General features: G+C 36.2%; 1 protein-coding gene across 7 annotated transcripts; it reads left to right on the top strand.

Annotated features, from left to right (window-relative positions):
• Positions 1 to 6,536: 6,536 nt before the first annotated feature.
• LOC18434042 (2-aminoethanethiol dioxygenase, putative (DUF1637)) lies at positions 6,537 to 14,191 on the top strand. 7 transcript variants are annotated; one of them, XR_016042044.1, is made up of 7 exons: positions 6,537 to 6,796; positions 11,221 to 11,382; positions 11,791 to 11,954; positions 12,724 to 12,877; positions 13,184 to 13,384; positions 13,480 to 13,655; positions 13,843 to 14,191. XR_016042044.1 is itself a non-coding variant. In XM_088848801.1 (6 exons), exons 3-6 carry the CDS (start codon positions 11,874 to 11,876, stop codon positions 13,593 to 13,595), a joined length of 552 nt encoding a protein of 183 aa, XP_088704927.1. In that variant the 5' UTR covers positions 6,576 to 6,987; positions 11,221 to 11,382; positions 11,791 to 11,873; the 3' UTR covers positions 13,596 to 13,800. The 7 variants fall into 7 exon arrangements, 2 of the variants coding, with proteins under 2 accessions (XP_011623281.1, XP_088704927.1); XR_016042043.1 differs by having other exon boundaries at positions 13,829 to 14,191; XR_016042045.1 differs by having other exon boundaries at positions 6,580 to 6,987; positions 13,829 to 14,191.
• The last annotated feature ends 770 nt before the right edge of the window (positions 14,192 to 14,961 follow it).

Raw genomic sequence — 14,961 nt, 5'->3', positions numbered from 1 at the left:
CATCGGTTTTTCCTTTTCTTCAAAGTTCTGTTTCTTTTATTTTGATGGCATTTCTTGTGGAGCCTACTTGTGTGACCCTACCGTTCCAAGTGTGCGGAGCATGACGTATAATACCCAAATCTTAAGTTAAATGACGAGAACATCCTCAAACGTTTTTTTTTGTGACGAGGACATCCTTAAACTTTTTTGTTGTGAGGTGGATCATAATTATAAAAGAAAAAGTTTATATAAGGATGCAACCTTATAATGTACGACTACATATGCACCTCAAAAATCGATCGAAAAAAATAGTTTTAATGTTGAAAAATATTTTGATTGGTCATCTTGACATCGAGATGTATGACCATGAAAAATAAAAAAAATGTAAATATCAGAAATAGTGCATTTTACAACATATTATCTACACCATCCATTTTCAATATTTTCATATGTTTATAGACCTAATTGATTTTAACTATTTTTTAAATTTACAAATTTATAATTAGATATGAAAATAGATTTTGAGATAATCTTAACAATATTTTACATCAAAATTATATACCATGATAAAATTTGAAGGTTCACCTTACCTCTACAGCTACAAATGCATCTGTATGCCAACTGCACCCTTAATTATAATTTTTCCTTCTCAACATTGACATCTAGGTCAATTATTTGGAGTCGACTAGATGAATAGTGTTCTACCATTTTGCTTTATAAGATGTGGCAAAGTTTTATGTTGACTTCTCACTTAACACAAATCTCTCTAGGTTTGGGTGGTTTGGGATGGAGCAGTTTATAACTTGCCTACTAATGTCAATTAATTATTCCTTTCATCATTTTCTTCTCTATTATTTCTCATTATTTTTGGTTGTAGAATTCCAAAATCAAGACTTCGGATTACATAATAAAATTACGCCCATTGGAGTTGTTTCTTTGTTTGAATATCAAATTTAGGGATCACAACAATTTGCCAAAAAAAATTTATGTGGTTCACACTGTTGAATTAAAAGATAAAAAAATAAAAAGAAGAAGAAGAAAAAGAAGATCTAGAAATTACGAGTACAATATATTGGCAAATTTAGGGTAGGATTCAGCTAAATTTCTATAGCAGTTTCCATGATGATCTAATACTCAAAATTTATTTCTTTCCATATAAATGTCGAGGTTAACAACTTGTAAAATTTTAAATCTAAAATTCATCTTTAAAATGGATTTTTAGACTAATGCACTCATCCTTAAAAACTTTATTTTAAAATAAAAAAATCACTAATTCAAAGTTCTCAAATCTTTAATTCGTTGGCTCAAGTTTAACAATTACCCACTCATCTCACCATGGTCAAGATAGTAAACACTGATTCATGGATAATAGTGTTTTTCAATTTAACACTGGATATTGGTATTTGTTTTTAATTTAATTGATAAGCATGCAGCATGTACTTTTGTGAGAAGATTGGGGTAATCACATGCATAAGAGGTGCTTGGCACAACCAAGAGCAAGTCACTCATCTTTATGTGGCGCATAACATGATACGTGTGGCACGTGTGTTGAAACACGTGTAATTCCCATGAACTTCGAATTAGTTCTCAGTCATACCTTCTCTTCAGTCTAGAAATCATGGAGCCTCCCTTCATGTTTTAGTTTCACTTTTACTCATTCTTTATGCATACTCAAGGCACCCCACAATAGAGAGAGAGAGAGTTGCTGATATTTTGGAATATAGAGAGAAGTCTTGATGCAAATCATGAACATACACGCAAAGCATGAATATGTCTGTGTAATGGGGGGCTTGTACTTTTCAAAAGATTGATAAACCATGAATAACATGGCAAATAACATGGAATAGATGCAAATAATGAATATTTTTATATAATGTAGGCTTGTCTTTGACTTCGGTGGTTGTGAGTGTGTTTTTTTCTAGATTCAAAGATCAAAAAATTCTGTGATACATCTCAAGCCATCCAATCTAACATCTAATGGCTATGAGTAATTGTGACCTTTTTGTGACAAAGATAAATGGTCTCATAGTATATAATTTGGATTTTATAAAGTATACCACTAATATTTTTTGGGTCGAAACCATCTGGGCTAGGCATTTGCCTCAATGTTGTATCCTTACACTACTTCCATGCTTCTATCATGGTAGAGGTCCTTGATTTTTGTCCGGGGGCCAAATAGGGTGCCAAAGTACTTCTTGTTCATCTGGGAAACATCTAATCAAATTAGTAGTCTCTCCACTATGACCCTACCTTTGATAGCCATCAACACTTTCCGCCCTACAATAATGCTCTAGCATTTGCCCCATTAGGGGCAAAGCAATGAAGGTAGGGTCTTGAATAGGGGACCCTGGATGATCTCTTTAGTTTCTTACAACCCCAACTTTGCCTTGATTCTCTAATGAACTTCCATCGAAATTCAGTAGGCCCTCACTCATATGTGCTATCTAACTTGTATAACCTTGATATGATGGGAATTTTTAGTGCCCCTAAACTGATTCAAGGTGGTGGCACATTAAGTTGGGGTTGCCATCACTTGGAATTGATCACTGGGATTTTTTAGTACCCCTAAACTGATTCAAGGTGGTGGCACATGAAGTTGTGGTGACCATCACTTGGAATTTATCACCTCAAGTCCCACAAGGCACCCTCAAAGGTCCTCATCTTCCTTTCCCTTCGCAATTACAGGGTTCCAGTGCCCATTAAAGAAAATGTATACGCCTAGATCACCTTTGTCCAACTTTCACAAATCCCACAACATCCATAAAAGTCGTGCTCCATATAGAGGGGGGAGTGTGATCCATTATGAAAATAACCTTTGAATGCTTTACGGAGCAACCCACGAGAGACGAAGTAGCTATAGAACCCATGACATTGCCTCATCACCAATGGAGTGTTGGGCTTGAGGAGCTCAAGTAGCTATAAGGCCCATGGGCCAGATTGGGGCCTCAATATCAAAAAATTGGGTTGGACTCACGCCTATCCTAAATTGTTTTAGACCAAGGCTGGCCCAGCCTGAACTCAACCCTTTTCCAACCCTATTTTTGATGTAGAGAGTCTCTCCCAGTGAACTTAATGAAACCTTTTCTCTCCCTTGTAGGTTCTCCATGGGAATCATTTCATCATGGCTCCAACTTCTTTCACAACTTGGCCAGGCATGTGGAACAATCGTAAGTAACATACGAGCAATTTAGACATGGTGATCATGTCCCCTAGAGAAAGATGGCCTGCTCTCCAACGATCTAGCTTTTCTTTGGATCCTTTCTACCACAAGGTCCCATACAGACTTAGGAATCCGACCCTCTTTTGGTAGAAGGCCAATGTATTTGCATTGTAAAGATTCAAATCCTTGCCCTAAGCACCATGCAATATTCAGAACCAGCTCCATCTCATTAGCCCAAATCTGGCCCGTGGGCCTCTTTTTAATATCTATATAGGGCCCAGCCTCGCACTAACCAATTTTTCTGGTAGAGGTTGGATTTGAGCCTCATCATAATTTTGGATCCGGCTCATGTCTATCCTATATTGTTTTGGCCCAGGGATGCTCTTAACAACATTGTTTTTGACATAGATTTTCTCCTAGTGCACTTGATGAAACTTGATCCCAACCTTATCGGCTCTCCGTCACGGCTTCCTTCTTTACGGCTTCGCCAGGCATGTGAAACAATCGCAAGTAATATACAAGCAATTTAGATAAGGTGTGTAATCATGTCCCAGATAAAAATGGCTAGCCCTCCCAAGATCTAGCTGATTTTTGGATCCTTTCTACCACAATGTCCCATACAACTTAGGAATCCAACCCTCTTTTAGAAGAAGGCCAAGCTATTTACCTGGCAATGAATGGATTCCACACCTGAGCATCTTGCAAGATATCAAATTAGCTCCATCTCGTAAGCCATGCCAATTAGCTTGGTTTCTCCATATTTACGTTAACTTGGTTTCTCCACGTTTACGTGCAATCTGCAGACTACTTCAAACACCTTAGGAACAACCAAGGGTTCTTCATTTGTTCTAATGTCGCATCACAAAAAAATAAGTGTATCATTTGCTTATTACGAATAGGACATTACTAGATCAATGTTTGCCATTTGAAATCCCTAGAGCATGAACAGTGAGCAAGATAGGTTGGCTAATCCACTCAAGGCCTTTCTTGTTTTTGACAAATGTGATATGCTCACATCTCATCTCAAAGGATAGAGGCATCAGAAATAGTAAGGCAAGAAAAAGACACCCGCTTTTAGTTAAACCATTCACCACCGAATTTGCCTCCTTATACACATGAGAAAAAGTAACTATACACACAGAATAAATATCCATAACCTGCAGTTGTAGCGACTTTAAGCTCCAAGGTTGCCTAATCTACTTGAGGCCTTACTAGATCCTTTGGCCATGCCAAGGTCTGAGAATTTAGCCTAAATAAAGGTGTGCAAGGACCTAGTCTTGCCCTCAGCATTGAATGCTATAGGGTATGCTGTTGACTATAATCTAGTTGTTTAGTCCCTAGTAGAGCATGCGGCATAGTCCCAAAGGGATCTTTGTTGTACGCACAAGATCCGTTAGTGTTGGCCTCATTTGGGTAAGGTAGATCTCTTATGAGATTGAAATATGCTCTAGGGGCAATTGGGTTTCAGTTCATCTATATCTCTCACCATGTCGCTTCGAGTTGTTCCAATCAGATCTACTAGTATTAACACCCCTACACAATGACTTGGCTCCCATTGTGGTGGCTCCCGTGTTGCCACGTACATCAGTTTCGCCATGCCTGGCCATAACTGCTCGACCACCGCTATGGGCTACTCTTCATACATTCTTTGACATTCTATGTCAGCATCTGTGTTTGACTTCCACCTAACCTGGTTCTTGCGCTCTTTGCACACAAGGGTGGCAACCCATCCTCTTGTGGATCTTCTTCTACGAGGTTTCTCCTCCATCTATTCCTCAACTGCATCTTTTGAACTTTGATGGTTGCCTTCTTCCATGATCTTGAACTTGTATTCCTAGTCCCCCACCCTCAAGAGGATGAAGAGATATGATTTGTCCCTTCATCTTTTGAATATTGAATATCAGGACATCCAACATGAGGAACCCTTCTAGGAGCACTGCGATGGGGGAGATCCTGATCCCATGATGTGGCTTCCATAGTGCAACGCACAATCAAATCAGTGAATAATTGGAGCCTGAGCAAGGACTTTGCTGGAAGCCTTGTAGGAGAACTCAGAACTATCTCTTTCTGAGATGACCATTATTTTGCACGAAGTGCTATTCATTACTCACAAAAAAAAGAAGAAGTGGTAGCCATTTGTTTTGAGAGGTTTTGTAGCATGTAGAATGGGATGCAACTTAGAAGTTCATTCTCAAAACAAAGAAAACACAAGAATATGGAGTAGAAGTTCATTCTCAAAACAAAGAAAACACCGGTATAATTTCAAAGAATGTTCATAAATTCGGTGATCCAAATTAAAAATCGCCTTAGGACGTCCCAGACCGCCTCTCCCCCAAATTCGCCGGTCGAACCGCTCTGTACTAGTTTTGTTAAAGAGAATTAGACAAATCAACCAGTTATCACAATTTTGAATTTACAAATATACAATGTGGGACAATCTTCCTTTTAACCCTTTCGAACATTTCATTGCTTACTCCATAGTGTTAGGAACTTGGGACGAATGAACTCTGACCAATAAAAAAAAATGTGGGGTGAATAATACTAGTTCATTGAGATATTTATAAAGAAAAAATACAATACTAATTTATGGTATATTTAAAAATAAAAATAATATTAATTTATAGGATTTTTTTTAAAAAAAAATCAATACCAACTCATGGGATAGTTTAAAGTAAAAAAATAACGGTGGCTTTATGGGTACCATTAGTCCGATCAATTTAAAATCTATTTTCGAGTTGTTCTATCTATTATTCTATATTGTAAGTATGAATTTATTTATTTTTTAATTTTATTAAAATATGATTGTAAATTCATGTTTTCTAATTCTATATTTTTATCCATATTTTATTATACATTAGATCTATTTATTTGTACGGGTCATACTCTCTATTAAAACAAAAAGCCCAAAGCTATCATGCACTTCCTTTTTTTTCACGATAAATTTGAGTAAGAGAGATCACTTTATTGCAATGCATGGCATTTTAAATTTCATCTTGACTATAAAATGGATGTAATGGGTAACAAATACTTATACATGAGACATGCTCTCAATACTTATGTACTTTTAATAAAACAATAAAAAATATAGTGCAATAACATAATTAAAAACTATATGTTTTAAAGAAACTTTAGTTAGTTTTTTATTTGTTTTTAATGTTGGATCTTGCTCATCTGGTCGATCCTCCGATCAATCGAACCCAATTTTCAGGATGGACAATCCAGATCATCGATCTGTTGTCAAACCTTGATTTCAAACAATATTCGAAAGAAAAATATCCATTAAGCGTAAATAGTAATTTTGTCTGAATTGGCTTCCACCAAAATCTCATACAATTTTTTAGGAGAAATTTGTTTGTAAGAAAAGGGTACTTGTGTAATTTTTGTATATCATCAAGACGTTTCTACAAGCCTTTGAAAAGTTACCAATTTCAGAGCCTTGAGGGCAAGCACAGGGCCACAGTGACCGCAACGCACACAGTAGAGAGAGAGAGGTTAGAGAGAGAAAGACTCGTAAAGACGAGAGGACGATTCCGACCACAAAAGGGATGGGAAAAAGCTCAGTTCAAGCCCTCTACGATCTCTGCAAGAAGACATTCACTTCCTCCACGCCGACTCCTCCTCCTTCTCACTCCATCAGAAAGCTCTCCGCTCTCATGGGTACTTTCTCTTTCTTACTCTTTTTCTCGATGATTTATCTCTCTATTCAGTTCTTTCTCTCTCTCGATTTTCCTTTTATTTTCTCTCTTTTAGGTCTTTCTTTACACAGTGGGTACTCTCTATTTCTCTCTCTGGCACTTCAACTGCTGTTCTGCCTATATCTCTTGCACTTCACCTGAAAATTTAGATAGGTAAAGCGAGTTTGTGCATTAGAGAGATTCTTTTATGATTGAATTGGGGAATTGATAGTGCTTTGTCTTTGCGTATTTTGGTCGGCTATTATACTGAATGTGCTGCATACAACTTGAATCTTTCTGGTTTTTAAAGTCATATTATCATGTTTTGGCGATATGGATCCTGCATATGTGATCTCGATTCAATACTTGCTAGGAATTTGTCAAATTTGTGGGTGTAAATAGAACATATTTTCCCTAAATGTTCCTCTAAACAAACATGGAAATTGAATTGCTGCAATGGAACTCTTTATCGTCGTCTTTGATTTTCTTTTCATTGCAGGAGTAATTATCTATCCTTTTTTGTCACTTTTAAGGGCAGAGTCCTCACTATGTTGGAGTTAGCAGTGATTATGGACCTTATGAAAGAGAGCACAACTTGGGATTGATTATTTCTGAATACCCCCCAATACTCTTAGGGCATCGGTTGCTTAATTAGCAACTATCAAAGTTAAATTTGATTGCTACCATAGCTGGAGGCTGCCATAAATCGAACTAGACAGTATCGAGACCCTGGAAAGAAGCACCTAAGCCCATAACAATTTGAAATCCAATAGGTACCAACTTTGGAAACGCTTATGTTCCTATGTGCAAAAAATTAATAGAGATGAGATATGTTCTTCAATCACTGGGATCCTAGATTCTCTACCTGTAAAATCTTCTTGCTGTGTTCCAATTGTTGAACTGGCGATTCAAAAATTGTAGAAGAGTAATTTAGCCTTTTTCTTTTCTATGCTATTGTAGAGATTTGAGAGAATGTTCTCGAGGTGGGGAGAGAAAGCAAGAGTCGTAGTGGACTATATGAAACTTAGTTGTTATAATTAAAGATTGTATGGGAGTTTGTCGGAAAATCCTCTATAAATAGAGGTGTTTTTGTGTTAAGTGAGTATGAGAAAGAAGGGTGAAAAATTGTAGAGAGTGAGAGAGAAGAGAGGTTTGTGACAGACTTCGAGGTAATCTAGGAGCTCTACTCTGGCCTTTGGCCCTAATGTTTGTTTATTTTATTTGTGTTTATTAATATACATTTGTTTTAATTTTGTATGTGTAGTTTGAATTTTATTTCCTTATAATATGGAGTGTTATCTTGTTTGAAAATCACCCCTAAAACAAAAGTGTACCTCCCCCTTCTAGTTCTATTTAAGTTGTTAAACAAGATTCCTATTAAAATGGCGTGCTCTCTTTCTCTCATGATAAATAATATTTCTCAACTCCTCCTTTTAGTGCTGTGATTGATGACCAAAAAACAATTCAATGAGATGGAGTAAACCATGGAGGCACTCGTGAAGGACATAAAGCCTTGAAAGAGGAAGTTGAAGATTTGTCTATCAAACTTGAAGCAAACTAAAAAAGGAAATTTTTGAATTAAGGGGGAATGTTGAAATGGTAATTCAAAATTTTTAAAGGGTAATTTAGTCTTTTGCGTCTCTAGATTATTGTGGAGATTTGAGAGAATGTCTGGAGTTGGGGAGAGAAATAAAGAGTCATATTAGAAAATAGGAAAATGAGTTGTCATGAATTAATGGTTGTATGGGGATTTGTGGGAATATTATCTATAAAAGAGGTCTTTTTGTTTTAAGTGAGTATGAGAAAGAAGTGTGGAAATTTGTAGAGAGAGAGAAGAGAGGTTCGTGATAGACTTGGAGGTAATTTAGGAGCTCTTGCATGGCCTTTCGCTACTTGATGTTTATCTGTTTTATGTGTAGCTGTTTTATTTTTTTATGTTCAGTTTGATGCGTCTTTCCTTTAAATATGGAGTGTTGTCTTCTCTGAAAATCACCCCCTAAAAAGGTGCATACCTCCCCTGTCCATTTCTAGTTAAGTCGTTAAACAAGATTCCTATTAGAATTGCCCTCTCTATTTCTCATGGTGAACAATATTTCTCACCCCCTTCTATTAGCATGAGCTGCATGACATACCTCCTCCTTTTTGGACATTCTTAAGATTCCAATATGGTATCAGAGCTCATACTCAGATTATCTTGGGAATATTACAATTGGACTTTCTACCCGTTTCTCTTCCTCTCTCGCCCCCCCCCCAAATTTTTAACATGGAAAACAGGTTCTAACGAACCACAATCCAATTAAATGAGCAGTAAGTTATTTATGGAGGTGATGGCCGAAGGCTCCATTAATGAACAACAAATTCACTTACTTAAAGACAAAGAAGCGCCCAAAGAATAACATTCATTGCAGATACTAAGAATGTTAAAACGATAAAGGAAGGTCCCGACCAGGTATAGAGATGACCAAAATTTTGTGAATGTTACTTCTTGTTTCTTTGTAGGTTCATTAGATGATGTTTTACCATCTACATATGAATATGGTAATGGATTTCCCAGGTGGGGAAATGCCAAGGGCACAATGATCGATTTGGCCAAGATTGCTCAAAAGTGTTACTCCTATTACTTGCAAGTGGGTTTTTCATCGATATTAGACTAGGCTTGTGGTTCATTTGTTCTCTCAAAAGTATGGGTTAGATTGTGGGAAGCCTTTTAGCGTGGTCACAAAGATGACTATGTTAAAAACCATTTTTGCACTAACTAGAAGCAAAGAAAGGTGGTTATGGCCGATGGATGTGAAGAACACATTCCTCTCTGGCGGCGTAGATCAAGTTATTTACGTGATACAACCTCCAGATTTGAGTCTAAGCGACATCCCGTATGTGTAAATAAAGGATGCTCTTTATGGTTTTAAAACATGCACCTCGGGCTTAGTTTGGAAAAATTGTTGCTTGTCTTTTTTTTTTTTTTTTTTTGTGGTTATAAAGTTTCTAATGCCAACTGGAGTTTATTTCTTTAAAATAATGAATAAGAAAATTCCCATTATATTGTTGTATGTGGTTGACTTAAATTGCCACTGGTGAGATGTCAAAAAGCTTGAATGAAGACGTGGCCAACAACTTTCTATTCGATTTGAAATAACGGATCTTGGGGAGGACTCTTATTTCCTTGTGGTAGATTGAATCTGGGCCGATTTGATGGTCACGACTGTATCTCGTATTTGAATTTTAACTTTTTTATACAAATCTAAATCACATGAAATTTGGGGTGTCCACTCTTGTCATCAAGGCGCACCTTATAAAAATAAAAAATAATTCGAAAACTAAATTGACCAAAATACCCCTGAAAATTTTAGGGGTATTTTAGTCCATTTAATTTTTATGAGTTATTTTTTTTGATATTTTTATTAGATTCGCTTATTTTTAAGAATAGTCGCTTCAAATTTTAAGTAATTTGGATTTGTAGAAAAAAAATTAAAAGTAAAATACAAACTGCAATTGTAAATGTTGGATCGACCCAGATTCAATCTGGGCTATTGGATGTTTACTGAGTTGTGAGTTAGCAGGCTGACCTCAGACTCTCCCATATATATATTATATAATTTACATGAACAAAGGAGATAATACAAAATTGTGCGAACTATCAAGATATCAACTTATGAGCCATACTATAAAGCTCTGAGAGCGAGTTGATTGAGCAATGACTAAATCATGAAACAAGTTTATTAAAAAACTAATTTGGTTTTATGCCAAGGAGGTCAACAACCAAGGCTATTTTCCTACTTAGGCAACTGATTGAGAAGTTTAGGACGAAGAGAAAACACCTTCACATGGTCTTTATTGATCTAGAGAAAGCTTATGATAACGTACCTTGAGATTTGATTTGGTGGGTGTTGGAAAAAAAAAGAGTCTCCAAACACCATATCGACTTGGTGAGAGATATGTACGATGGAGCGATAATTAGTGTACGAACAACTAGTAGAGAGACGAATGAGTTTTCAGTGACAATAAGTCTACATCAGGGGTCAGCATTGAGCCTATACCTCTTTGTCTTAGCTATGGATGACTTAACTAGGCACCTACAGGATGAGGTACCGTGGTGCATGTTCACAGATGACATAGTTTTGATCAATGAGACCCGAAACTGCGTCAACACAAAGTTAGAAACTTGAAGGGATGCTCTAGAATCTAAAGGTTTTAAAATTAGCTGGACTAAGACAGAATTGTTGCCAAACATGCCTTAAGTTTTTTCTTAGGGCTGTCAAACATGCCTATTGCACGTCAGATTTTAAAGGGAGATCTGTGAATTTCTTTCCCAGGTCTGCATGTAAGCACTAGTATATTCATTTCTTAAACACATGAGACATGTACTCAAGTCTGCAACCACCACTACTGACCTTGCTTCGTTGGCAGCACGCGAGGTCCTCTATCAGCTAATAGAGGAGATTGATCCTTTCAAGTGGGAGGCTTGTTTTTATGGCATCCTCAGATGTTTCTTGTGGAGCAAAATGGTTAATGTTCGGTTGATGCATCCAATAATGTCTGAATTTGAAAGTTCTTAAATGAGCTGACTAGGTTGGTGTGCTTTTCTTTATCCTTTGTATTTCTTTCACTTGTGTGCGTTTTCTCGAATTTCAAGACAAAGAACTGAAAACTGGGTTCCCAATGTCTTGGTTTAATCATGTTGTTTTGGATCTACATATTTACAGGCATCAGGTCTTCGAAAGCTTTCTGCTTAAATTGGGAGTCCATTCTCCCATCTTAAACTCAGAAAAAATAATTTTATTGTCCCAATGCCATGAATTCTACTTTATGGTTTTGTTTGCAATCTTGGATTTGCTTTTTTGCATCATTTAGCTCTATATTTTATATGCATTACTCACAATGGTTGACACTCTTTTTTTACCTATTTGTTGCATCCACACTAGATCAGATTGCAAATGTAAGTTTTGACGGCTTAATTTCTGCTAAATACTTTTACAGATGCATTTGAACCTGAGGATGTTGGGCTTAGAGAAGATTCTTCTGAGGATCGTGGTCATGGATGTTTTGGACAAAATAGACTAATGAATAATCTTTCGACAAGACTAGCTCGATGGGCTCAACCAATCACATACCTGCACATACATGAATGTAATAATTTTACAGTTAAGTAATCAGTTACTTTATGCAATCAGTTACTTTTACTTTCTGACAATTACTTTTCTCATTGTGATATCATGCTTTTGGTTCTAGGTATCCTCATTAAGATAATATGTTTCCTTGACAGTTGCCTTTTGCCTTCTATATTTTATTCCATATTTCATGGTAAATATTTGTTATGAATATATGTCTTAATATTATACATGCTGGATAACAATATGATACACCACTTGTACTTTTTGGGGTTTGTATTGTCAGTTGCAATTTGTCAGATGCATTGTTCAGAATTGTTTATTGTCAAAGTTGGATTTCTCTCCTCATTGAAAAATTGATGCTAAATCAGGGAATGGTAGTCCCACATGTTCGAGGTCTAGTAGGATTTATTGTTTGGTTTTGATGACCTGCTTAAGGTGTGATGCTGGAACGAGATGTTAATGGTTGTATTTTTAGAATAAGTGTGATGGTGTTGTGATGTATAGGAAGGTCTATAATTCCTACTTTTATTTTGTCATTTTACTCTGCTTTAATCCAAAGTTTATACATCCTTCATCATTAGAAAATTGTAGGGAAACATACCAAGTCTGCTATATGCAACGAGACATCCAGCTTTTGTTCAATTTTGCTGCTGTTTGAAGGTTGTGGCTTGATTTGTTTTTCCTTCATTCTTTAATATTTAGTAATACTTAAAATTGGCGGAAAAATTACTTGAAAGTAGTTTGAATTCCTGTTGTTACTGATGTTCCAAGTGAAGTAAATCATTTCTCCATTTTGCAGATTGGTATATTTTGCCTTCCGACTTCATCAGGTATTCCTCTCCATGACCATCCTGGAATGACTGTCTGGAGCAAAGTACTTTATGGATCCATGCATGTCAAATCCTATGACTGGGTTGAGCCAGCGTGTATACGAACAGAGGCCAACTCCCAATGTAAATCTCTAAGCCTTCCTCTTGCCTCCTTCCAAAGCTACTTGATTTCGAGAAATATAGGAGCTGTCCTCAATGGTTTCTATGGAAAAAAGAGAATATCCAAATTTTTAAGATATCTTACTTTGGAGTCCAGCCCAGTCGATTTGTAGCGGTTAGTGTGGGGTCAGTGTGTTAGCGAAAGTACCAAATGTCTCAAAGTCAATTACTTTTCAACTATCTCAAGTTTCTTAAATGTTGGTTGAACTTGTTTCTTCTGATTATTTTAGTGATTGTTTCAAATGATTCATCTCCTTTCATCTGTTGCAGTGAGATTGGCAAAGTTGAGGGTTGATAATGTTTTAACGGCACCATGTGAGACTTCTGTTTTGTTCCCAAGAAGTGGTGGTAATATACATTGCTTCACTGCTATTACTTCATGCGCTGTGCTTGATGTCCTTGCTCCTCCTTACTCTGAAGCTGCTGGACGGAACTGCACCTACTACAATGATTACCCCCTTTCAAGTTTGGGTAAAGACCATAATCAATATGCCTCTTTTTCTTGTGATTAATGATTTGTGAAGTCTTATCTTTTGTACCAACTTCCTTGATTTGAGTTGTTGCAGAAAATGGATTTGATTTACACGATGAAGAAAGTTTTGCTTGGCTTGAGGAGGTCGAAGCACCGGACGATTTTTACATCCGCTCTGGCAAGTATAAGGGACCGGCAGTACAACCTTAGTGCCAATTTGCCACTGGACTTGATATTTGCAGTTTACCATCACACCTTCTATTTTCGACGGTATATTTGTTGTTCTTGTCTGATGGTCTTCTTTACTGTAATTATTTGACTTTGAACAGATGAAAGTAGAGTTCACCACCATTAATTGTAACGTAGTACATAATGATAGATCATTTGCATTAAAATTTTAGTTTCAAAAGTTAAATGTACTTCTCTTTTTATTTGGTAAATAGGGTTTTCTTTGCAGTGGTTCTACGGCAGGAACAATGCCAGCCACTATTAGTAGAACTTAAAGAATTATAGAGGAAACTTCAGTGAGTGTGATCGCTCTCTTAAGGTATGTAGCTCTAACAAACTGAACCACCCTAATCTGGCCACTGAGTTGACATGTATAGTCTTCTAAGGTTAGGGCCTTCAAACTGTACTTACCCAAAAAACCAAGAAGGAAAGGCCTTCAAACTCCACATCATATAGATTGCATTATTTGCATATATCAGTCTATTTATTCAGGCTGAAGCTTCGATCTTCTTTTGTGCCCATATAATATTTAACAAGCTGATGATTCACTCATCTACCTAATCTCAACTACCCAAAAAGAATTTCCTATGGTTTTCTTCATTTTTCAGGGTTTACTCCAATGTAGTGGCCCTTGATGTAAATGTTCTCATCTTTTGTGTCTAAAGTTTTTAATTTCGAAATTAACATGTTCAATATTCCAAATTGAAATAAAACCCCATAAAAAATGGCAAATGCAAGTATGGAGAGTGTTTAGGTAATTTTATAATGGGAAAAGTTTATATAAGGTTGCAACCTTAAAATGTAGAACTACAAATGCACCTCAAAAATCCATCGGAAAAGGTTGTTTCAATGTTGAAAAAGCCTCTAATTGATCATCTCGACATCTAGATGTATGAATATGAAAAAAAAAAGAAGAAGATTTTGAGTTCTAGAAATAGTGCATCTTGCAACACATTATCTAGACTGTCTATTTTCAAGATTTTCATATGTTTATAGATCTACTTGATTTTAACCATTTTTAGAGTTATAAAATTTTATAATTAGATATGAAAATAGATTTTCAGATAATCCTACAAATTTTTAACACAAAAAATACATGTTATGATAAAGTGTGGAGGTGCACTTTAATTGGATTGTTTATGGTTGCAACCTTATAGAAACCACACCCTTTCATAATACTTGTTAAAACAGGTGGTAAAAAATTTCTATAAGTTGTCTATATTCCATAGTTTCCACTTATTCTGAACACATGGTTATGCAGGTAATTAAATGTTTTAAATTAGCTGCTCCTTCCCTGTCATAAAATTAAAACGGCATATGGTTGTGTGATATGTAGTGTCACACAACC

This window comes from Amborella trichopoda, chromosome 10 (genome assembly GCF_054954075.1).
Source record: "Amborella trichopoda isolate Santa Cruz 75 chromosome 10, AtrichopodaSantaCruz75HAP2 v2.0, whole genome shotgun sequence".
Taxonomy (NCBI): domain Eukaryota; kingdom Viridiplantae; phylum Streptophyta; class Magnoliopsida; order Amborellales; family Amborellaceae; genus Amborella; species Amborella trichopoda.
This window is presented reverse-complemented; position numbering and strand designations above follow the sequence as displayed.